Below are 26476 nucleotides of genomic sequence, written 5' to 3' on the forward strand. Positions count from 1 at the left end.
AAGGGATAGACACATTTCTCATTTTAGTTAGTTTCACTTAGGTTGTCATTTTTCTAATGTTAAGTTGGTTCCATCTTGATTCCCTACTTAGGGAAATTAGCGGGCATTTTTGTATGCATTTTTTCAAATGTACTTATTTTAATTCACTGAATGAACTCTTTCTGCATGCATTTTTGCAATGAGATGCATTTGTGCACATTTTTGAACTCTATTATATGACAACATGAAGTAATACCACGATACAACTCACTATAACTCATCTTGGAGCAAGAAACTGCTTTTCTGTTATTTGCAGAGCTAGTAGAATATCACAGTACAAAGCGGAACAGTTTTAATAATGTATTGACCATCAAAAATTATATTGAGTTTAATTTTAGAGCATGATTTCCCTTCACAACTTATATGCTTCCCCCTTCCATTCATCTGTGTATTTTAGTTGTTCTGCTTTTGGCTACATCCTCTACCAATTTGCTCAGCATCAGAATTAGACTCAGTGGTGTGAAGATTTCTGATTACCTTTACAATCTTTTAATTAGATTTACTTATTAGCTTCCATTTTAGTCTTATGGTGTGGAGACTTGGAAGAGGCAAGCTACATGCCAGAGCAAGTGTCCAGTGATGCCATGTCTGAGTTCTAATAATGCCACAAACCTAGTGTAGAAATTTGTGCCCAAATTTCTTTTGTGCAGTCTTTTGAGTATAATGAATCCTTAAAATTGTTGCCTGAAAATAGCAGTTTAGATGATGTTCTATTCATATTATTTCATGAATGCAGATACTGAGAATTCTCTGGGCTCTTTTGATATATTCCTGCCACCCAGAAGATTCAGCTTATATCTTGCAGGACCAGTGACCACATGAATCCTCTAAAAGATGTCTTTTAATTTATGAAGTTTTTGCTATCTATTTAGGTAGGAACTTCTCAGAACCATTCCCTGCTTCCTTACAGTGATTTTACCTTTAACTTCCCACAGTTCAAGAATACAGGAACTTGCCATATCCTGAAAGAGACCCTTGGTCCATCTAGTCCAATATTGTCAGCCCTGACTGGCAGGTGCTTACTGGGAACTGAGACACCATTTTTTTTCCTGTCCTGCCTGGAGATGGCTGGAACTGAAACGGGGACCTTTTGCATGCCAAGCAGGAGCTCTGCCACAGCTTTAGCCCTTCCTTGGGTGTTCTTGGGTTTCTTACATTTTGATAATCTCAAATTTCATAAAGGATGCCATATTCAAAAAGATTTTTTTTTAAAGTGTGCTTTCTGTTCCAGGGCTACAGCTCTTTCTTTCTGTAGGTCTGATGTTTCTGTGTGTAAGCAAAATGGTGGCTTGTTTTCTTGCCAGGTTCAGCTCAAAGTGACACAGGAGGGCTGTAACTGAAGGCAATGTTTTTCTATTTCCACTGGATCAAGTACAGATGTAAATTTCCTTCCTTATGCAGTGGATGGATCTAACGATGCCATTTTATTCAGGCATCCTCATCTGTCCAGCAAAGGACTGTCAGCCTCAAAATATAATTTCAAACTACAATTTATATTTGCTCATTTTTTCATGATGCTATAGACCTTCTTTTTCTTTTGCTCCTTCTTTTTATTGTTTTAGTTTTGTCTTACATTTTCAAAATGACTGCTCCCTGAAATTCTGTCTCTGATGTGTTGACCATTTTGCTTAATGGTGCATATTATTTTTCTGGGAATGAGTGAGAACTGGCCTGAAATGACAGGCCATGTCCAAAGGAATTTTAATCATTTTCGCCTGCCTGAGTTGCCAGTTCAAAATGAGAGGCAGAGAACACTGGCAATTAGAATTATAACTGGAGATCAGTTGCTGTTGTTTTAAACACCTTTCTCATTTTCTGGTCAGGCAGAGACATAAAGCCCGTGGATGGGCACAGCTCTCAATGGATTGTACCACTTCAGGTTTCTTGTGGGAGTTCAGTGCTTCTCTATGAAGAAAAAGTTCCTAGAAAATTAGCACATTGGGTTCTTTGTTAGCTTAAAGCTTTCTCCCTGACACGTTTGTTTTCTAGGTGTGGGGAGATTTCTATGTGAGTACTTTCTATTATATTATTTCTGCATCTGCAGTCTGAAACGGTACATCCATGAAGTGTTTCACCATGTGATTCTTGGATATGTATAGAGTTGCTTGTAGGAAACCTCAGATGTTACCATTTGTGCTTGATTTAGTTCTTGGGTTGTCACTGCTTGTGTCACAATTAATCTATCTTACTGTTGTTTTAATGAAAACTGTATTTTTAGAAAATGGAAAGCTTTTGTGTGTGGCAGATGTGAGATGGCCGATCTATTTCACCAGCATTCTCAGAAAGGAGATATTTAAGTAAAACAATGTGTCCCGCTCCAGGCCAGACACTAACACTTCATAATCTTTGTCAACACATTTGCTCAGCTGCTGCTGCTTATGATTATTATATTTCCCCTTTCCCCTCATTTATTAAGCGGAGGGCAAGAATACTTCTGACATACATGTGATCAGAGGATGTTGAAAGTATTAATTTTCTTAATCAAAAGTGAAATAAAATGGCATTATATTGCCATTGCTCCATCCCTGTTTCAAACGTATAATTGTTCAACAACACCACTAGCATGTTGTGCTAGCGTAAGTGATCTCTAGGGCAATGCCAATGCTGGCATGCGTGGTTGTGGGGGAAATGCTGTTTGTCTTGCAACAGAGGTTGCCTCTCCTATTGCAGCACGATTTATATTAATGATCGTATGAAATAGGATACTGCCTGTCTATTAAAATTCTGTTGTTGTTGTTGCATTTGTGCCCAACCCTTTGAGAAAAGGGTGAAGGGAATATGAAGCAGAAAACTGCCATTTCCAAAAGTGAGGCAGCCCAAGAAGTTTTTCATTAATTAGTCACTCCTATAAGCTACTTCCATTTTAATGATTGCATTGGACATGTAAAAATTGAGAAACTGCTACAAGAGGCAAGTGTTTCCTTCAAAATAATTATGCAGACATACTAACAATCTAGAGGTAATTAAAGGGGCTAAGCATTTTTATTTTGGGGGATTCCTCTAAAGTGGACATGTGCCCTTTCCCCAAAATTGATAGTATTTCTGTCAGAGTCCTGGGTTCTGGACTGCAAGCCTACCAGTGAAAATAGAAGTTTGCCTTTCCTTCCCCCCAAAGGACATGTTAAAGTCTATCAACCTTCTTCCCTTCATTCCAAAATACCTGATGCAAGCAGTCATCACGCCTTCCACAAATAGGCAATCTTCTCCCTACCCTCCAGAGTACCACAGGTGAGCTACATGTCGTTTCTGTTAGTCCAGCCTCTCATACGCTGTATGTCTTTCCTGAGAGCCACCAGTCCAACTGCTTTAAAGAGAAAAATGGATGTTGGGGGACAGGAAGGACAACCCCCAGGGAGCCGTCCAGCAACAGCCTGCACCCAAGAGATACATTCGGTTGGTTAGAACAACTGAACAACACACGAGTGTAGCAATGACTGCAGTTACTATAAGGAAAGGGAGTGGTCTGGGCAGTGGGATGGAACATGGTTGGAGCTGCTCATGATGGTATATCTTTATTTCTGTGGGGTGGAGGGGTATGGATGGGAAATACACTTTTAATGGGCTTTTGGAAAGTAAGTATTGCTTATATACTTTAGTTTTGAGATAGCTTTGGGGAGCGGGGATTGTTACTAAAATTTCTCAAGGTGGGGTGGACAAGAACACCATAAGGAGAATGGGAAGGGTAGACAGCTCCCTTCCTCCTAACAATCTATATGGCATGGTTTCCCAGACAGTCCTGCTCATATTGTCCTCTTTCTCACTGTGTGTGTCGGGCGCCCCACGCCTTTTTTTGAAAGACTAACACTAGACCATTCATGCAATGTGTCATTTTTACTAACCGACTAATGTACTAACACCCTAACGACTCATCTTTGCTTTTAGTTATTTTAATTAACAATCGTTCTGTTCACAATTTTTTAATTTCCTTTCTTCCCCCTTTTCCGCAAAGCACTCAGGCATTGGACACGCTATGGTAAACAAACTACATTGTCTGGTAGATATCATTCTTATTGTCTCTTTTTTTGGGTTTGCCGTGTGTTACCTGCCTTTACCTCTCCATCCCCCACCACCCTATTTTCCCTTCCTCTTTATACTTACCTCTCCCCTCTTTGATTTCTCTATTGATTTTGCTGTAAACACCTTTTCGTCCTATTTCTTTCTTTCTTTAAAAAACCTTTAACAACAACAGAAAAACAACAAGAAGCAAACAAACAAATACAACAGTTCTGGAAATGGGGTTTCATCATCTCTTTCATTGGCTTCTTCACTTTATCTAGTTTTATATATACACACACACAAATATACGTATACATACATACATAAGTATGTATGTATGTATATCCCCTTATTCCCACCATGGTATTTTGCGCATTCTTTTTTTTTTTCTTCTTCTTCCAAGTTTTCTTTCTTTCATGCTCTGTCTTTTTGCTTCTCTGTTTCATTGGAATTTTCTGAAGGAGTTTAGCTCAACAACCATGTCAGGGCCTATAGTTTGTTGTGGTGAGGCCGTTCTTTCCCTCTTCATCTCTTTGTTGTGGCAACAGCTGTTGTAGGCAAAACTGGCCCGAGCTTTCCTCTTCTTCCCCATGTCATTCTAACCTATGTCTCTGCCACCTTCCTCTACACATTCTCTCTCTTGTTCTCTCTTCTCTCTGACCTATCTGCCACGGCCAAAAGGAGCTCAGCCAGTTGTTTGTTTCAGTATGCACTCTGCATGGCATGTCCGCATCTGGTTAAGACCCTCCTCTTCTCCCAACCCACCGTGCTGTGTCTCAGTCTCTATTTTCCCTATCTATTTTCCAAGCCACGACTATAACCGACTGCACTTCATGTTCACTACCTTTCCCCCACCACACCCCACCTCCCCCTCCGTCTCCCTTCACCCTCCATGTGTTATGGGCTTTGGATATGTTTTTAAAGATTTCCCTATTTTCTGTTAAGGTTTGGACGGGTTTTTCTTCTACTCTAGTTTAGCTTTAACTTTTGTTTTTTTAATGACTGCATGCAAGTGTGAAAATCTCTCTCTCTCCTCCTCCTTCTCTCTCTCTCTCTCTCTCTCTCTCTCTCTCTCTCTCTCTCTCTCTCTCTCAATTTTTTATTCTGTTCTTCTGGGTGCTGAATATGACTGGCATGGGCGTGTCGAGGTATGGTGTATGTGTACACTTTCCACTTCTCTCTCTCTCTCTTTGAACTTTCATCTTTTGCTCCTCACACTTGCTGGTGTGTGGCTGACCTTTATCTTTTCGTTTTATATTCTTCTTTTTAAATTTTATCTCTCTTTCATATATATATATATATGAGAATTTTATTTTTTACTTCTTTTTTCCCTTTACGTTGCAGTGCTGGGTGGTGGGTGTGTGTCTCTGTAGGTACATAGCATGCTCATCCATAATGTATTGAAAGTGAGCTCCCCTCCCCTTCCCCTCCATCCCTCCCTTCCCTGAATGCATGATCGTCAGTGTGCTGTAAGCAGAAAAAAATCAGCAAAATCAAATATATCAGCTTCGTCTTCATTAGTGTCTGTACTAACGATTGTAACTAACAATAAACACTACCGATAACAAGCAATTAATCATAAAATCAGCTCAGCTGCTCTCTCTTTTCCAAGAACAGCTCCATTTTCTGGCCTGGTCTAATGGAAACCATCATGACAGATAGAGGAGCTCTCTTTGACTTTAGTAGTGTTACTGAACTGACAATGAGGTAACTAAGAACTGAAGGGAAGGAGCAAAAAGCAGACCAGAAAATGGAATTGGATAAACAAACTCAGCAAAACTTGTACTAAAAGTTGCGTAAAACATAGGGGAGATGATTTGCTCTTCTAAGAACAGTAAGGTCATTGCTGGGAATTTTGTTTTTCTTTTCCTTCTTTTTTGTTTTGTCCATTGTGTCCTTCAAACAGGTGACAATCTCTGTGGATGGAATCCTCACTACCACAGGCTACACACAAGAGGACTATACCATGCTAGGGTCAGATGACTTCTTCTACGTGGGTGGGAGCCCCAGTACTGCGGATTTACCTGGTTCTCCTATCAGCAATAATTTCATGGGCTGCCTCAAAGAGGTAAATGTTCCAATCTGCATTTGCATTGATCTTCTTCAACTAATTTTTCTGGATTTTCCTTACTGAGTATTGCATCTGTTTTAACAGTGTACTTCTTAACAGCATGCCTGTCCTTGCACAGCCAAAGTGCAACTGGTAAAGAGTAAAGCTGAGTGGAATGCAAGCAAGCCATGACAGATGGAAGTAGCAGAAAGTGATCTCCCCAGAAATGGCTTGCTTTATGTTGAGCAGAAGAATTGGAGCAGGAAGCATTTCACTAAGCTATTCCTGGGGGAACAGAAATTCTCCAATAGTTACTCAGGGATAGGGCTCAGCGCTGGCAGTTTTTATGTTGGCTCCCACTGCAAATAGCACCAGGAGCAAATGCATTGGCAGCCACCTTTTGGTATCTTCCATAAACACCCCAGACTTGGGTGTTGCAAAAAATATTAACATTCTCTTCTTTATTTTATTTGATTTATTTTATTTATTAAAAGCTTTTCTAGCTTCATTGAAAGTCTAATGACTTCACTTCTGCTGCTGTGTGTCTGAGAAAAGGGGCTCAGAAATGTATGCAGAAAAAAAACTTTTGAGAAAAGTTTAACTCAGCTCTGTCTGATACACTAACTGTTGACAGCTGTAGCAGACTTTAGGAGAGAAAGGAAGCTTAGGACAGAAGCACAGGTGCATTGCTAGGACAAAGAAAAATGCTGCAGATCGACATAGCAGGCAGCAGACCACTGGGAATAGGAACAACATCAACAAAACTTAAGCCAGAGGAAGGAGGAAGAGAACAAATTTATATAAGAAATAAAGGTAAGCACATGATTCATTTAGAGAAAGAAAAATAAAAGAAAAAGGAAGTACTGAAGAAATTGATAGATAAGACGCCCTTGTTTGGGAAACAGCAGTTTTCTCAAGTTAAAAAAGAATTAATTTAACTAGGAGAAAAATGTGAAAGTGTGTGCAAAATTAGTAATTTTATAAGGAAAGAAGTGTTGACAGCACAGGCTAAATTAAAAAAAGGAAAAAAATTGCATTGTTTCTTTTTCTACAGTTTTTTCCTATTTTCTGAGAATATACTGTTAGCCCTCTCAGTATGGGGGATGAGAAGAACTCTATTAAAAATACAGAATATAAAGCATACCTGACTTCCCCTAAAAGGGGCAACTTGTATAGCAAAAGCAGTGAGAAAAGGGGGCTGAGAGAAGGTAGGGGCAGTTGAAATGTGAAAATGCCATTCAGTTGCTTTCAGTTACCCTCTGGTACTAACGACCACTATCATAAATGTGGGAAGAGGAAAATAATTTGTGGAAAAATATGTGCATGTTTTGAAAATGGATTAAACATGTTGCAGGGGGGGGGGAAGTATCCATAGCAGAACAGAAACCTCACCCAGAAGACTCCTTCATAACTCTGTACCTGATTGCTTACAAGTACTATCTCCTACCTTATCATCCCCTGAACTTAGCTGACAGGAACCCTCTTCAAACTATTGTGAGCAAGCGGTTTACTCCCTTTGCACATTCAAGGCAACACACCGTTTCTTTGCTCTCTATTCACCAAAGTATACCCAATAAATCACCACAGAATGTATCTCTGAACATGCAGTCTGTTGAACCCTCTCTAAACAGCTACTTCTGAAAAGTGCATGCCCCTCTTCTTCCTAACAAAAACATTAACTGGTACAGAATGCTACCTTTAAATGTTGATGTGTGTCAGTGCTAGGCTCATATGTCCCTCTTATACAGCCTACCACTTTATTTCCAAGTGTAATTCAAGACCTCTAAAGGCCTAGGCAGTGTGGGACCTGGCTTCTTCAGCTATCGCCTCCTACATTAATTCTTCCCATCCTTTATGATCAGCTCTTGCAGCTCTTTTGGAAGTGTAATTGCCTTCTGAGATTCAGACCCTTCTGAGAAACCCTTCTGAGATTCTCCCTGGTGGTGCCCTCTTTTTGGAACTCCCTGCCCCGAGAGGTTCTTTCTCTCTCTGAATATACCTCTAGCAAGTGAAAACATTTCTTTACTGTTGTTTTTTAACTTAACCTACTTCTGTTGGGACCAACCTCTTGATGCTTTTTGGGCACAATCTAGTTGGAATCTGTGTAACAATCCGAACTCATACCCTGCAGTCTCTTCTCCTCCCTGCTGGCTAGAATGTCTCCATTTCCCCCTCCCATTGATTAAAGCGTACTTCTGCATACGTCTGCTTTAAAAGGGGATTGGCATCACAGTTCTATGGCTTTTGGTCAAGAGAGCCACCAAATTTTTTGGAGTCTTAGCTCTGGGAAAGAGCTCTAAGATATTTGCCGGGAATCCATGCTCCAAACATCCTCCTCTCTCCTCAGGGAGCCAGCATAGAAAGAACTCTGCCCACTTGTTCTCTGAAAGCACATGGAAGAAAGGTTAGGGATGTTCTACAGAGGAAGGGAGTGAGAGAGGCTGCACCACCAAGATATGACGTATCTTTCATCAGATGCATGTAATCCTCTGAGTCCAGAGGGTATTGGCCATCTCCACAGACTGTGAGCTAAACAAATTAATGGATGGGAAGGCTATCAATGGCTACTAGCCATGCTGGCAGTGTGCTCTCTCCACATCATAGACTATATGTCTCTGTAGATCAGCTGCTGAAGAGCATGAGGAAGAGGGTGCTGTTGTCCATATGTGCTTCCAGGGAGTGTCCCACAGGCATCTGATTGGCCACTGTGGGAACACAATGCTGGATTAGATGGATCCTTAGTCTTCTTATGGCCTTGTGTTCTGACATTCCAGGCTGGGCTATCTGGAGTGCACTGGCTATTTACTTATTTTTTTAAATCTTCCATCCCAGGTTTTCAAGCTGGGAACAAGGTAATGCCTATTTGGCCCTCAGAATGCAAACCAGGGATCTCACCCCTTCAGAAACCATCTTGGTCATGAACTGTTCGGGCAGTGTTAGGCAAACTGCTGCTCCTTCAGCCTTGGACTTTGTCTCCTCCCAGTCTGCAGTACAGATGGTGATATCACTGCCCTACTTTGTACTAAGGAGTACTTATATAATATAGCCGAAGAACCTTGAACACTTGAAATGCATTATGTAACCATTTTAAGTAGTATGGTTAATAATGCTTAGGTCATGACTGGATCTTCACAGAAATTGAGAATCTGACAGATAGCTTCTTTCCACTGTTTTATTATTATATATTATATAATTAAATTGCTTGTGTGTCACATTTGTTTTTTTTTTAAATGTTATCTTGCAGTTCAGAATTTATTTTTAATTTGCATTTTATTCTTTCTTTAGAGCACCTTTGTTTGACAAAAAGGCAGGATATAAATTAAATAATAAATAAACTCATAAACTGAGTATTCCTAATGAACTAAACCTCCTTAATATATTTAACCTGTGATCTAGCTAGCTGGCAGATAGGAAGGAAGTGGGAGAATGACTTGTGCCAGTTCAGCCTTGTGAATGCTGCTCCTTGAATGTTATTTTGTGTTGGGAAAATAAAAAATGAAGTGAGTACTGCAGATGGAGGGGGAGCATTAAAAATGCTGCTCCTTACCAGCAGGATGAACTGTGTAGTCCACGCAATCACTCCTCATCAGTCCCTCTCTTTGTTACAACTAAAAACTTAGCAGGGACTCAACCAGGTCTGAGGGAGCCCTGGGGAATGGACTCTCCAGTGTCACCCTCCAGCAAGACCCTGGTGCCCCCTTCAGTTTTACCAGGGGGTGGAGGGGATGGGCAGAGGCATGGTCAGCAGTGCAGTCCTGGAACCCGGGACTCCTTCATCCAGGCACCGTAAAGCCAAGTGCTGGGTGAATTCACTGCAACTGCTGTTGCCATCTTCATCATACCCATCGGCCCTGGGCTGTACCTTTGGTGTGGCTGCACCCATATCAGAAGTGGGCTCAGAACTACTGAGAATGGTGAAGACAGTGGCAGCTGCAGCTCCCTAACTCAGCACTTCTTATAGCATGGCCGGAGTCACAGTGACCATTCTCCACCATCCCTCTCCTTCCAAGCGGACCAGGACAAAGTCTTTCTAAGTGAAAGGCTTTATTATGTTAAAGTTGACCAGTTGCTCTGGCTTTGTGATACAAAAGAACAGCATTCCATAAGTCACTAAGAAAGAGACACAGCACAGTTAGGATGGTGGCCATTTGGGAAGTGAGCCTTCGCAGTAGGAAGCTCGTTCCAAACTGAGCACCCCTTCCCCCTTTCAAACTGAAAAAAGTGAACTACATATACCTTCAGGAAAAATCCACCTGCTTAAAGGCTCATCATCTAGAGTAGTGGTTTTCAGCCTTTGCATAGCTGGGAACTGGCAAAAACAGGAAAACACCATACACATAATACAGTATTCTGTGTATTCGTTTCCAAACACATTACCAAAAAAAAAAAAGAAAAAAAGAAAAAAAGAAAATTCTCCAAAGCAATCAGAAACTGAGCAACAAAACATGCCAAGAAAAGAGCAAAATACTGAAATCAGTGCAGTGTGGTTCCCCGCTGGCTACCACTGAGTTGTCTCTCCCTTCCCTGGCTCCCCCAGCTGGACCGGCGCACCCCCCATGAGCACAATGCCAACTGAGGAAGAGGTGGTAGAGAACAGCCAGCCCCTCCACTGGTCCACAGCAAGTGGGATGTGTTCCCCCACAGACTGGAAGAAATCTCCCACGGACTGGCACTGGTCCATGGACTGGTGGTTGAAAACCACTGGTCTAGAGCACCTGATGCTTCTTAGCTGCTCTGCCTTCTTAATCTGATAACATGTCTTTTGGGTTAATGAGGCTAGGCCCACCCCACTCCACTTTGGGATGCTCACCAAACTTTCCCACAGAATTTGAGACTCTGGCTTCTGTCTGGGTCCACTGGCCCTGATATTTCAGGTGCAGATTCCGACCCTCTCCCCTTAGTCTGACTCAGAATCTGTACCTACAGCCTTTGAAGGCTCTTTTATAAGAAGAGTAGATCCAATCTCTACAAGAGTGGCCTATGAAAAAAAGTACACACTTTGAAACAGAAAGGATGGCATAGGTTGTGACGGATCCTCCAGGGACCAGCATGCCTGGTACTGATGCCAGGCATAAGACCTGGCATCTTTCACATAAGTATTCTCCTCACAGCCTCACATCATCCTCACCTGGCAAAAAGCGCAGAGCAGAGCAGTGGCTATAGAACTGGCAGCTATAGAAGATGATAGAAAAAGAGAATTGAGATGGCATAATTGTGCCCATCAAATGCAGGCCTTCCTTTCTGATTATTAGCCATTACAGACCAAATGGTTTTTGCATCTACTCTCTGAACAGATGATTAATGGTTTAATCTCTAATAACTTTCTGTTTTATGGAACCCTGCTAGGATTCTACATCTGGTGAGCCAGGCTATTTAAAGCTGTGTTAATTCTGTTAATTGCTCTACGTTTATTTGGATTGCTGGCACCTGCAAGCTTTGGGAGACATTTAGGGTTTATTGTCACCCCGCTACTTGCTGAGGAAAATGGAGAGGGCCATTTTCCTCAGTGAAAACCAATAACCTTGGCAGAAGGTCCTCGCTAAAATGTTTGCCCTCAAGGCTCCATCTTCCACCACAGCTGAAAGCAGTGATGCGCCCGTCAAAGCACCAGAGGTTAGCTTGGCTGGGGTAACACCCATCCTGTCTGGCATCCTCTCACTAGTCCAAGGAGGTGACAGAAACAGCATCAAGGAAGGCAGCCAGTGTGCTTGAGAGGCCAGTCAGTTTTCTCTCCATATGCTCTGCTTCCAAGCTGGCTGCCAGTGCTCCATTTTCCCTGTGCAGTTTCTGGGCACTTTGGAGAAACAGATGTGCAGAGTGGGGGTGCGGGTGTGGGAGGAGGAAGCATTCTGGTGATTTTTGAATTCAAAACTAAACATTCATTAATTACAAATCAGGGATGGATGAATCTGTCAGTTTTGGTTTCTCTCATGCTCTTGTTTTTCCTATCTAAGTTTGGTTCATTACTGTTGTTGAGATTTTAAAAAGCAAGAAAACATTTACATGAACATTTATAATTTATATTTTGTGCACATTTTGGAATATATGCATTTTATACCATTTTACCTAAAGCATTAATTTCCTGAAAGCAATTTTCCGGATATAACATGTAATTTAAATTTTATGTTCACTAATATATGCATTTTTGTGTGTACTTCCCCCAATATAAGCATTTTATTTGCTTATTTCTTTTAATTGGAGAATTCCCTTGAAAAAATAAGAGGCGCCTAAATTTTGTAGAATAACTGGCTTTCAATACGCATATGGGTTCAAAGGTGTAAAACAAATACATGCATGAAATGCAAACTGAAGAAATCGCTTCCCCATCCCTGGTACAAACCAAGTGTGAGCTTTAATGGCCTGAAACTGAACATCTGTAATGTAGATTTCCTAAAAACACCACTGAATGAATCTCCTGCTATTCCCTATACAATGCCCATTAGGAAAATGTGAATCACAGAACCTTTAGCTTACTGGAGTTCTCCAGAGCCCATCTTGAAGCTTGTTCCAACTTGAATTCATCAGATTGTGAGCTTTTTGCCTGTTTGCATGAAAGTCTGTGCATTGTTTTCCAAATGTAAACATAAGTGCTCATCTTTGAAATGTGCACATTTTCTCCCACTGATGAAAGCAGACGTCTGGATATTTTTGAAAAATTGCCATTTTTCCCTGTGCATTCAGTATGCATTTTTTCAGTCTAAGCCATGCTGTAAAGCACTTTTTCCCCTGTGCATAAAATTGTTCAGACCGGAAGAATTAACTGAATAAATCCCAAAAATAAAAAACCTGAAATAATTTCCATATATATCCTTAAGGCCCATGAATACGATATAATGGCCCATGCATCTGAGCATGCTGTAAAACAGCAAAAATGGGAGTAGGGGAAGCTTTTGTGACTTTTGTGGGTCCTTTGAGCAAAGGCCATGCTTGGAGTCACACCTGCCCCGGCTTCCAGCTTGCTGCCTTCCCCTGGGCCCACCAGAGCTTGCTGCCCAGAGCTTGACAGTGAGTCAAGTCAAGCTGAAGCAGTGACGGCCAAGAGGAGAGCCAACTGATTCAGGAACCTGGACTGATTGGCTGTCCTTCATTTAATAAGCTAACCTGCTGCATCCATCCATTCCCTTTCAAATATTCTTCTGAATAAGTGATCAGCAACAGGTGACCCATGGGCTCGTCATGGATTTTTTCTGTGCCCCCCACCTGCTGCCTCTGCCGCCACCACCCCTGCTCCAAACCCCAGCAGTTCTGCTGGGAGACAAGGAACATGGGGATTGTTCATCCAGTGTCCAGCAAAATGGGGCTCCCAACAGCCTGCCAAACACCTGGAAAATAAGGTATATGCTCCCAATTGCCTTGTTTCACAGCAGCGTTACTGGACTTCGATCACCTGGATGTGGTGGAGAAGGGTGAAGCCTGGAATGGCTGACACAAATCTCCCTCTCTGAAGTTTCCCCTGCCTATTCTAGATCCTACTTCAAAATGGCAGGCTGTTGAAATGGTGCGTATCTCTTGGAGTGTGCCAAATTAACATATCCCTCAACTTGCAAACTCCCTGCTGGAGATAAGGAGCCAACATTCAGCCTGAAATTTGGGCTAAGGATCTCCAAAGCTAAGGCTAAACCTGCCGAAATGATTCTGGCATTCTTTTCTCTGTGGTGCACAACCACGAAAGTGACTGCAAAAGCTAATTGTGGCTGCCAAAAGCACTCCCTGTTTAACGTTCTCAGCCTGTGTGGGGTTGTCCCTTCCTGGGAATTTTCTAAAGCAGGGAATAGTTCTTAACAGCCTCAAATCAGTGGGCTGGTGCTGAGTAAAAAAAGGGGGCTAATGTGAAACTGGCCCGCTGAGACATTCTTCAGAGAATCGTAGACATGAAAGGCAGCAACACCTGCCAGGTGCATCACCCCTTGCCCTGTACGCCATTGTTCCCTTTACTGTGTTAAGAGGAACCTTGCTGCAAAGAGCTGTTTCATGCAGCTTTTTGCTTAGCAATTTTTCTGTTGCTTCCATCTCCGCAAAAGAGGTTTCTAAGGGCAAATGAGTTCTTCCCCATGTCCTTCACCTGGTTTTAGTACAGTTTCTTTGGGACCTTGTTCCTGAAGAGTGACACAGTGAAGTACAATAATGTGGTATTTCAATGCTTAGTTTTCTGTCCAAAGTTTTTCTTAGTTTCTACCCTGCCCCCAAGAGGAGGCAACAGTGGACATTATCAAAATCTCCTTTCTGATGTGGCATGTTATTCCTTGGAGGGCCACTGCATAAGTGAAGATGGAAACCTAGAAATGGAGCGAGTCAGAAGGGTCCTCCTGGGCATCTAGTCTGACCCCCAACTCCAGCCAACTTCACTCATGACATGCCTACCATGTGCATGTCCAGATACCAGCTCAGTCCCGGACACTTCACCGGCGTGGAGATTCCCTAATGGGGATCACACTGTGTGGTTGAGTCTCCTCCTGCCTGCTTCCTCGACTGCTATTTCCAGGCTCAGGTCATCAGTAACAGGAAGGATTCCCTCAGGCATCAGTGCCTGGACAAGAGGCCAAGTCTACCCCTTGAAGGCCCAGCACTTCAGGTGGACAAACTCCATGTAGCGTGGCTTGCTCTTTCCTGTATTAACCCGTAGTTTAGGAAAGAGCCTTCAGTTAGGGTTGCATGCTTCTCCTTCCCCTCTTTTGCACCTACAGGGAGAATCCACTGTGGTGTAGTGGTGAGAGGGCTGTACTGGGGAACTGGTAGAACCTGGTTCTAGCTCCTGCTTGCTCATTGAGCTCACCGAGTGACTTTGGGCCAGGGACTGACTCTTAGCCTAGCCTACCTAACAGGGTAGTTTTTGCGAGGAAAAAAGTGAAACTTTATTAGCCTCCTTGGATTCCATCCAAGAAGGAAACAAGTGGGATATAAATGCAATCATCATCATCATCAATAGAGACTTTCTCATCTGTTGTAACCTAACCATGATTATTTGTTGGATCAGATTAAAGAATTGTGCTTATAATTAACTATAATGGAGAAATAATCTGGGATAACTGATCATCATTTGCTGGCTTTTTTTCCTATACCATAATTAACACACATCACCATTTGTCCAGGTTCAGATGTGATAAGAGAGCATAGTTAATTGAAAATAAAAATGGAAATGGAACGAGAGAGGGGATGTGGGGGAAACACATAAGTCAAAGGCTTGGGAACATAATTCAAACTACTGGGAGTTCTCCAGATGTTTTGGACTAGAAGTCCTATCATGTCAGCATGGCCAATAGTCAGGGAACATAGAAGGACACCGGGTTCAGGAGAGCTGCTCCAAGCCAGTTTAGCATTCTGTGGGAACTAGGCCAATATCTAGGAAAACAGCTTGCAGATCTTGATGGGTAGGTATCAAATTCCTTGTTTTATACAGGGAATTTGATACCTACCCATATAAGTGGTTGAAGCCCCATTAGTGAGAGAATTCAAGGATAGGCTTGGCATGCACATAGTAGACATGTCATGAGCAGAGCTGACTGGAGCTGGGAGTCAGACTAGATGGCCCGGGAGACTCCTTCCGACTCACTCAGTTTCTATGTTTCTATACCATCCATTCAAATGGCCAAGCTATATCCAAGCCTTCAGAGAGGTTGTGTCCTTTTTGCTTGCTGTTCCTGTGCAGGAAGTCTAGCTCACTACTGGCCTTTACATTATGGAGGGATAAGACTTCAGGTTGCTTGGACTACAACTCTCACAATGCTCAGCATGGGCCATTCTGGCAAGTGCTGATGAGAACTGCCGTCCAAAGCATGTGGGAGGTACCAGGTTGCTTCTCCCATGTTACACAATGGGTTAGAAGGCAAGCGAACTGACTGGACCTGTTCTCTCTCGCTCTGCCACCTGCCACACATTGCTGTGATGCCTCCTGGTATAAGTTGCAGCCATGCTTCGCAGCACTGGTCGAGTCACTTGGTGTGGCATCCCCATGGGGAGACTGGATGTCTCACCATGATTCAGTTTCCCTTTTCCAGCACCAGCTCAGTCCCTTGCTCTATGCTGAGAGAGGCACAGAACTCCTTCACACTCCTAGCATGGAGAAAATCTAAAAAGGGCGAATAGATCATTTGCCATGTTCCCATTCCGTCATGCTTTCTTCCTACGGCAAGTATTTGCAATTTTAAAATGTGCATGTTGATTCCTTTTACACGAGGAAGGCTATGTCTAGTGTGGCCTATGGGCATGCAACACATAACCAGACGTGCGGCAGCTACAGACAGAGCGCATCACATACACAAAGGGCAGCAAATTGGCACTTGATAATTGTCTAGTATTGGATCTTAGCAGCAACAGTTTTTCTTCTATTTGTGTTTGAGCATTTGTCCCTCAAGTGCTGCCAGACATGTAACAATCCTGGATTAAAGCTGAGAAATGAGGCCTTTGAATATACAAGATCTGTTTGCCTTCTTGTGAGCAAATATGAGAGTGGTGTCAGTGAAACTCACATAAATTGGGGTAATCTGGCTGGAGGGTGATAGTTATTGTTTTTGGCTTTGGTGCTGTTTGCTTCAGGGGCAGATGGGAATTATGATCATGGGTTCCTGAATCAACCTACAGCAGCAAAGTGTTAGTAATTTCCTTCCTTCCTTCCTTCCTTCCTTCCTTCCTTCCTTCCTTCCTTCCAGATTTGAGCTTACTGCAATTTCATCTTGAAGCTGATTCCAGCTTGACTCTGTATCAGATTATGAGCTTCCCCCCTTGTTTTCACATGCAAGTCTGTGCATATTTTTCTGCATTTTCCCTCAAATGGATGCATCAGTTGCACACATCTTTGAAATTTACACATTCTTCTCTCATTGGTTATTCCATATTTTTGTAGAATTTCGAAAAGTACATATTTTTTCATGCACATTCTTGAAATGCACCCATGCTGCTGAACACATTTCTTTGGGCGCATGAATCATATTACAAACTTCAAAATGTTCTGACTTCAAAACCAGATTGCACTTGCAAATGGTGTAAAATTTGAGTAAACTCAAATTTCTCATGGCTGTAGAGGAATGGAAAGGTAGAGTACAGAAATATAGAAACAGAGTGAGTCAGAAAGGGTCTCCCGGGCCATCTAGTCTGACCCCTGGCTCCAGCCGGCTCTGCTCATGAAATGCCCACCATGTGCATGTCCAGCCTATCTTTGAACACCCGCACCGATGGGGCCTCAACGACCTCTCGTGGAAGCCCATTCCACACCCTCGGGGTCTTGACTGTCAGGAAGTGCTTCCTGGCATCCAAATGGAACCTTGGCTCCCTGAGCTTTGCTCCGTTGGAGTGCATCCTGCCTTCCTCTGCAGGGGAGAACAGGTCTCTACCCATCTCCATGTGACATCCCCTCACATACCTGTATGTCGCCAACATATCCCCTCTGAGTCTCCTCTTCTCCAGGCTGAAGAGACCCAGTTCCCTCAGTCTCGCCTCATACCCCATCCCCTGCAAACCGGCCACCAACCTTGTGGCCCTACGCTGCACTGACTCTAACTTGACTATATCCTTTCTGTAATGAGGGGCCCAAAACTGAACACAATACTCCAGTTGTGGGCGCAGCAGAGTGGTAGTAATACCTCTCTCGATCTAGAAGCCACACTTCTGGCTATGCAACCAAGGGTGGCGTTCGCCCTCTTCACACTGCTGACCCATGTTTTGCCTGCAGTCAACCAGTACCCGAGGTCCCTTTCACAAGTGCTCCTCTCCAGCCACTTGTCACCTAACCTGTACTTATGACACCTATTCCTATGCCCCAAGTGCAACACCTTGCACTTATCCACATTGAACGCCATCCTGTTGTCTCCTGCCCACTTCCATAGTCTGCCCAGATCCTTTTGGATCTGGAGTACCTGCTCCTCAGTTGTGGCCACTGCTCCAGTTTTAATATCGTCTGCGAATTTGATCAGCAGACTGTTCACCCTTTCTTCCATGTCATTGATGAAAAGATTAAACAGGATCAGCCCATCTAGTATGTATGCCTGAAAGTGCAGATGGGAGGAAATTCTTCGCCTCTTCAAGCCAGGTTGAGCTGTTGTAGTATAAATGGTTAGCACATCCAGCTAGAACTTAGAACTCAACCTTCAAATTCCTACTGATCCATGATGGTCATTGTAGGACCTTGATATCTCTAAGCTTAACAAACTTAATAGGGTTGTTGTGAGGATGAAGAATGGGAGAGAAATTAGCACTTTCCAGATCAATATGTAAACCAAAATACTGTTATCCTTCAATATTTGCATTACCTTTTGTAGTACCATTCTTGTATTTAAAATGTTCATAAAACTGAATATATGCGGAGAAATGCATCTGAAAATGCACATACATTTTCCTTTAAAAAAAAAGTGAACGGATGCAGAACCAAGCTGAAAGTGAGAAAATAAGTGAAACCAAACTGGCATTCATCTGCCCCTGTGAGAAGATATGGGGAGAACATTCTATAGACCCTTGAAGAAATGGCAACATAAAAGCATCATAAAAGTTCAATAGCGTAAACTATTAGGAGTGAGGGCCTGCTGATATGCTTTGTGTTACTGTTGCATGATAGAAAAAGCAGGGGAAGAAATTATTATTATATACTCCCTCCATTATTCATATCTTAACTCTGCCCCTGCAAAAAAAGAAACTGAAAATTAAAATCTGGGAATGGTCTGAGATGATGATTCCAAACAGATAACTGGAAATACTGTTCAAGAGTTCATGTGGGTAATTCTGATGATGAGGCTTCCTGGAATGTTCATACTGAAGAAGCAGAGACAATTGGAAGGCAATAAGGATTGTTTCTGTGTACCTCTCCTTTTAGAAATACTTCCAACCCACAACCCACTGTCTCAGGAAGGTTAGCATGAAGTGGAGAATCTCTCCTCTGAGAAGCTGGTGTGTTAATGCCAGATGCTTCACTTATGGCCTCAGCAAACTACAGTGGTGTAGATGAAGCATAGGGTTGGTTCTGCTGACGGTAGCTCCCAAAATGGATCATTCCAGTGCCAGGTATGCCACAGGTGGCATTGGACTCGGTGGATCCAAAGTCTCTTTGTTCTCCAGAGAAGGCCCCAGGATTGGATCACCCAATCACTCCAGCCTGTAGCTGACATAATCAGTTCCCCAAACCACCACTGAAACCAATGGGAGAAAGGGGAAAATAAAAACAAAAAACCCCAAGATGAAGGAGGGGAAATGCCCCTTATCTGCTCTCTTTGACATGGTGTCCACCAACGGGACCCAAGACAGAAAGGTCTTCCTCCCCCTTCACTTATTTTTAAATAATCAAAAGCCCCAAAATCTTGAAGAATGTCAGTAAAATATTGTTTCCCTCCCTTTCCCTTTTATCCTTGCTATTTCCTCCTCCGTTGTTTCCAGATCCAGCATCACTATTTATCTCTGCCATTCTTTAGCTAAGTGTTTCACCTCCTCCTAAGCTCTTGCCCTGTCTCAGCATCAGTCCCGCCTCTAGCTATGCGGGAGAATTCGTTCTCCCCCTTCCACTGCTTAGCTCACTTGACTAGCCAGGCCTCCATGGCAGCTGTTAAACAACTAGCTACACCATTCATGAGAGCCATTTTCTTGTGGTGCCCACAGCAATTTCTCAAATTTCCAGTTGTGTGCACAAGACCAAAAAGGTTGGGGACCCCTGTGGTATGTCATAAAACTGGAGAAATAGATGGGGTGTATCGTAAGCAGGTGCAACACACCACACCGCAGAAAGTCAGTGTGCAGAAGATGATAAGAAACAAGAATGTGCAAAATCCAATGAATAGCATATACGTGAGTGGTTATGAATGACTGGGTTATTTTTAAATATATTTGCGATGTGTGTTGCTTGTGTTTCATCTTCTAAGTGATATTCAATTCAATATTTTCTCTGTTTTGTTTTGAAGTATTGGTAGCTGCTCTGAATCTTCAAGATGAGGTGGGTTAAAAGTCCTGATGAATGCATTTCAAGGAGGGAATGGCACTAATACCACCCACTTCAGGCACAAATTAACTAGTTCACAAGTATATAGCATAGGCAGGCATGTAAACAGAATCTTTGTCCATCAGTCAAGAATGAGCTATCCATAGCTTGCATCAGCTTGCATGCACTCACATATATGAACAGTACTTATTAGCATGCAAAGCACATGTGCCTGAAAGTAAAATTGTAGTGTTCACAATCACAAATGCCACTCTGTATGTGCACCAACATGCACAGCAATCCATCCTATAAGCATGATGTATGTGTCCACAGATACTCACATTGGAAGTTGAGTTTATTCTGGGTCAAACTGTAAGTTCCTGTGTAGGCCAGTGCTGTCTGCTCTCTGGTGACTTTCAGGCAGGAGAGTTTTTGAACCCAGATACTGCTGAACCCATTGAGTTCATTCTGGGCTGAAAGTTACAATTGCAACATTTATGGTGCATTCATGGATGGGATAGAAAAAAGAGGATATGAAGAGGCCTCAAGTCTTTGGTGGGACTGGCACAATCTTTGCAGCAGGGGCCTTATGTTTCGAATGTTTAGCAGCAGAGACTTTTATCCCTACTCTGGTCCTGCAATGTAACTGCTTTCTCTCCCCTTGTCTTTGTGTTTGCTTAGAAGAAATTATTTGCAGCACTATTTCTGTGCCGTAACAGTTCCTGGAAATACATAGCATCCTTCTGCAGTGGCACAGGGTGATGCCATGGCCCCGGAGTGCTCTTGTTTTGCTACCACCATTGCCACAAGAGTTAGATGTATCCTAAAAGTGGGAGAGAGCTGCTGGACACCATAAATATATGTTCCTCCATCTCAAAGTGTCTCCCAACTATTGAAGCTGAGGGGCAGAAATCAGGAGACATTTTCAATCCAGCAATTTTATTAATAGTGATGCTAAAATTTGAACCTGGAACCTCTGCAAGCCAGTGCTGTGCCCTGACACTGAGCTGCTCCACCTCCCTATGGCCTAAATGCATTATAAAGTGGAAGCACAAGTGTCAGTCCATGCTATTCCTTCAAGCTCCTGCAACCTTTCATTAATCTTTCGAGCTGGTGGAATCACTTATCAAGCAGGAGTGACTTCAGGGGAGGTTGGGAATCTAGCTGAGATGCAAAGTAACTGCTTTAGGTGTGCATTTGACCCTTCAGAATGTGTTGCTCATGTCGTCGTATCTCGCCCTCAAGGAAAATCACTGTGAGGGTACCCTGGATCAATCTGCATGCAGACTCTGAGCTCTGCTATGCTAAATGCATCCACAAAGCAGCCCTAACCAGTCTGTGCAATTCAGAGTTGTTGCTATGCTGGTTTAACAGAAACGAGCTCACATTTGAGCAACAAAGGTGACATGAAGTCAGTGCTAACAGAACCAGGGAGCCTAACGAACATTTCTTTGTGATATACATGCAGGCAGGTTGAGCAATAACCTTGCACTGGCTTCCGAAGTAGGCTGAATGAAGTATGACATATCAACAGATAATGGCCTCAATCATGCAGGTGTCGCAATTCGAGCTGCACCAATCCAGGCCAGCTAGGTTTTCTGCTGGGTCAGGTTGGCAGAACCTCTTTTATGGAACCAGCTCATCAGTTGCTTTTTCTTCCCTTTTTTTTTTTAAAGTCACATTCAGCCAACTGGCAATGACAACACCCAGCCAGTTGTGCTAGCTTTAGCTTGTCGCTGCTGCTTTCCTTCCAAGAAGGGAACACGAGGCAGTGCTATGAAGCAGGTGCTTCTGGCCCAGGCTTCTTTATTTATACTTGGATCCCACCGATCTGGAAGGCTCCAAGAAGGCTGCAGCAACTTGTACACAAACAGATAGGAAGGTTCTGGGTCTGGAGTTCTAACTCAGGCTTCCCAGTGAATGACTCAGGCACGCACGCGTGCACACGGCTACCTTTTCACAAGCTGGGTGCCCAAGAGGTGTTTATTTTCCCGAGCTAGTCTAATGGTCACATCGCAACATCTTCTGTGCCTCCTCCCACTTGCGAAGGCAGCTGTATCATTCCCCGCAAGGAATCTGAGCTCATGCTCCCTGCACACAGATTCCAGAGCAGACTGAATGATTAATGGGATGTGTCATTTTCAGCGTAGACGTGCTCTGGCGGGCCATTGGACTCTTCGCTTGTGCTGATTAGGTATTATGCACTGAGAGGTCTGCAAAACCAGGCTGGGAAAAGAGTTTTCATTTTCTTTTTATTAGAGATTGCTCTGTAGGCTAGGCAGTGCCCAGTCAGTCAGGTCAGTTGGGAGCTAGTCTAAGCCTTGCACCCCATTTTCCATAGCCATGTTAGTCCGTCGTTTGTTACCTGTCCATTACAGACAGAGGTGTGTCTTGCTTGGCTTGCTGCCTTGTGGACTAGTGCAGCTCTTGGCCCCTTTATGCCAAAATAAATACCATGCAGATTCCGATGCTCTGCCAATGCAAGGGGTAATGCAGAGATGCGCAGTCTGAATACTAACATGAAGCGAGCATAGTTGTTAAAGTCATGTAGGGCTGGCTGGGAATTTCAGTTCAGGTCAGTTTTGATGAGATGTCAAAGTTCCCTCTGTCCTCCATATTGCGGAGCAGAAGGACTTGAGATGCGAAAATGGTAACGTGGGAGAAATGGAAACTGACAAATTCATCCAGCCATGCCCAGGGTTTTGAGCTCTTTGCTTTTTAATGCTTGAATCTCTGCGCATCCTACCATGTTAGTGCTTAATTAGGGTTGCGAGCCCTTCTATCTGACAGGCTCCTGCTGCTTAGCAGCTGCATGGAAGGCAGGTACATCATGGTCTTTTCTATGTGGCAAATAGCTGCACCTGTTGAATTTGGCCTGTGCAGATGTGTAAGAATTTCAGTTCCATTCATTTCTGAACCTGAATCTTATCAAGACAATCAAGACAGCACTCGGGGCCAGGCTCCACTCTTTTCCTCATTGAGGCCCATCCGGTACCAATGCTTGTCACCTTTTTGTCACCAGGTTACGACCACCCCTACTCCCAGGCGTTTAATGGCACGTAGTTAGTGGTATTTTTAACAGCATAGGATGTCAGCTGCCTTTTTTGACATGTCTAGTATTTTTTACTGATATTGTTTTTATCTGTTGTTTCTCATTTCTGATTTCATTTTTTAAATTTAAATCATTCTAAATTTTTTATATTGACAATTACATGGTATTGTGTTATGCATTTGCACTTTGTAATGTTATGGACTGATGTGAACCTCTTGGAAAGCGTAATAAGTAATCATTATAGCAATCCCTCCTCCTCCTCCTCTTCCTACTCTAGAATTTTCCAGAATTCAGTTATTTGCATTTATTAAGTTATTTAGGAAACACATTAGGAGAGAAAGAACTTGTGATCTAAAACACTTGTGCGGGAAAGGAAAATGGGTACATTCAGCCTCCCTTGTGGCCCCACGTTGCCTCTTCGTTCAGTGGAACGTACCATGTGAATGTGGCCCTCTGCCTCCTGAGCTTTCCTGCTCTTGCTGGCAACTGCCTATGACATGGAGTGGCAATGAGGAAACACATCACGTGGCAGGGAAGGTTGATTAAACAGCCTTTTTAGGCAGTAAGCCTGGAAATATGTAGAACCTCATCCACTCTGGCCCTTCCAGCTTGTCCTACATGAATACTAAGCTGTTGAGATCCACAATATAAAGTTGTGAAAGAAACATGAACACAAATATCAGTCATACATAAGAGGAAAGTTTGATGATATCCTGGCCCCCTTCCAGCTTTCTCATAATGTACATATGCTTGTACATAGTTCAGCACTTTCATGTTCTAGCTATTCAAGAAGCTTTTTGTGAATGCCATTCATTCCTGCTGACTACCTTCTCACTTGTCAATCAGTTCAAAATGTAGTTACAAACCTTCATCCTGCATCACCTTGATTTCATAGAGTTCTGTTGTTTTCTGACGTAGCTCAGCCATGGATATTTCTCCAGCATTTTGTGCTGGAATGAAGACAAGTAAACCAAAAAAAAAAAAAGAAAAAAGTTCTCCTCTTTACGGTTAGGTGTGAATCTTGGTTAAGAACTGTCTGTGTTTCAATAAAACATTTTCTTTGGGATTAGCTTGGTCCTTCATCACTCACTTCAGTTAAGTGAAATCCAATGAAAGAGGAACCCAGCTAGGAGCCCAGTGCCAGCCAGACTCAAGATAGCTAATTATTCATGTCTGTGTAAAATGTTCAATTTGTAGTAGCGAGGTGAAGGCACTGTGTTTACGTTCATCTTGATACCCTCATCTCTTTCGTCCGCTCATTTGTCTGTCCATCCATCCATTTCTTCTTATGGTCACCATTCATATACAGCTCCACATCTAAATAGATTCTGGAATGGTAAATAATAAAAAGATCAAAAGATTACATACACATGCACCTGAAGGCAGTGTCAGTGTCTGGCTGATTGCCAGCAGTAGGGAGTTCCATAGAAATGGAGCTGCTACACTGAAGACCCATCTCTCATTGGAGTCCAGTTGGCCCATCGGGCGCTGAGAGCCACCAGGGAGACCCTATCCCATGCCCTCGGTGACTAAGCAAGTTGAAACGGGAGAAGGTGCTTGCTCAAGTATCCTGGTTTAGGGCTTTATCTTGTACCAAAAACTTCAGCCTGGCCTCCTAGCAAGTTGTGTTATTTTGCCCTAGTGCCAGCTTCTTGAGCAACCTTAGGGGCAGATCCCCGCAGAGGGCACTGCAGTAAGTGGAGTTACTAGTGTCGGAACCACTGTGCCTGAGCTGGCCCTGTCCAGGTGTGGCTGTCGCTAGCATAGCAGTTGAAGATGCTGGAAGGCAGTCCCTGCCACTATGGTCACTTAGTATTTCAGGGACACAATCGATGTAGGAATATCCCCAAATCAGAGAGCTGCTCTTTCAAAGGACGTGCAAACCCCTGCAGAGCAGGCATCAAGTGCAAACCCCTGCAGAGCAGGCATCAAGCTATGTCCTGGACTCAGGAGCTAATATCCCACAGGGCTTCCATCTTCCTTCAGTTTATTGATCTGCAGGGTACTCGAGCAGAAGGAAAGAAATGCAAAATATTTTGAGCTGGCATGAATGTCAACAGGAAATTAAGACCATTTGGCTTCACAAAGACTTGTTCTCCATGGAGAAGAAGACCACTTCTATGGCTGGTTTCTTGATATGGATCAAAGCAGCCCCTTGAATATTAGGACTTACTGGCGATGTGGCTGGGGCTTCTGTCATGATGATCCCCTCTGCATTAAAAGTGCTACTATAACATTGGAGAAAAGAAAGTATACAGTGAAGATGATGGTGATGAGGATGATTTATTCCAATATATTTTCTGCCTTTTTCCTGAAAAAAGGAATTGTAGGCAGCTTATATACTTCTCATCTTCTCCAGTTTATCTCACAATATCTCTGTGAGGTATGTTTAAAAGGCAGTGACTTTATGTCACCCAATCAGTTTTATGGCCAAGTGGAGACTAGAACTAGATCTTCTGAGTTGCAGTCCAGTGTTCTAACCACTAGACCACACTGTCTCTTTCTCCTCCTCCTCCTCCTCCTCCTCCTCCTCCTCTTCCTCCTCCTTTCCTGTCTTGTCTGGATTACAGCAAGCGAAACAACTCTATGAACTCTTAGAATAGGGATTTCCCATAGTCTAAGTGGCAGCACCAATAACTCTTCAGGTATGTATCAACCAATTTAGCAGGAGGTCATTGTTTTTTAATCCAGGGGTCACTGTGTGTGAAATATTGCATGAAACATCACAGGATCATGTCAACAGCTTCCCCCTCTCCTCCTTTCCATGTCCAGAAAATACGGGACTGCATGCTCATTTATGATTGTCTCCTGCTACAACGATTTCAAGGTAGTTCTCAAAGTACTGGAGGAATATCCTTTCTGAGCCTCAGTTACTTGTACTTAAGGTGCACTGGGAACAAGAATAAACTATTGGAAGGGCCCAGGTTAGCTGGAACTTCTTTCCCAAGTGACATTCCACCAATCAATAGCTTCTTTCTCTTGTATAGCCCATGTTGCCAGATCAAACTGTTTTGCTGTTTCTCCACATTTAATCGTGGAAAGTATCTACCAACCCCACTAGCCTTTGCATATGAATTTCAAGAACAGCACTCTTCCCCAGCCTGCTACTTCCAGGCATTTCATACTTTAGCTTGCAACACGAAGCCCTGCAAAATGCACACACACTTGTCCTCTGTTTGTGAACACAGAGGTCCTAAATATCTTTCATAGCTACTAGAAACATAGAAACAGAGCAAGTCAGAAGGGGTCTCCCAGGCCATCTAGTCTGACCTCCGGCACCAGCCGGCTCCGCTCAAGACATGCCCACCATGTGCATGTCCAGCCTATCCTTGAACACCCGCACCGATTGGGCCTTAACAACCTCTCGTGGAAGCCCATTCCACACCCTCGGGGTCCTAACTGTCAGGAAGTGCTTCCTGGCATCCAAATGGTACCTTGGCTCCCTGAG

At 43.2% G+C, this 26476-nt stretch overlaps 1 protein-coding gene across 17 annotated transcripts in view; it reads left to right on the forward strand.

Annotated features, from left to right (window-relative positions):
* The window catches only part of NRXN3 (neurexin 3), a 1430678-nt gene that overhangs the window by 413525 nt on the left and 990677 nt on the right, over positions 1-26476 (forward strand). For all 17 annotated transcript variants that reach the window (XM_044437223.1, XM_044437237.1, XM_044437228.1 and 14 more), the window contains one exon: positions 5942-6103. In XM_044437223.1, the coding sequence (XP_044293158.1) occupies positions 5942-6103 (162 nt within the window). The remainder of the gene's footprint in view (positions 1-5941; positions 6104-26476) is intronic.

This window comes from Varanus komodoensis, unplaced genomic scaffold (genome assembly GCF_004798865.1).
Source record: "Varanus komodoensis strain SLA01 unplaced genomic scaffold, ASM479886v1 scaffold3, whole genome shotgun sequence".
NCBI lineage: Eukaryota > Metazoa > Chordata > Lepidosauria > Squamata > Varanidae > Varanus > Varanus komodoensis.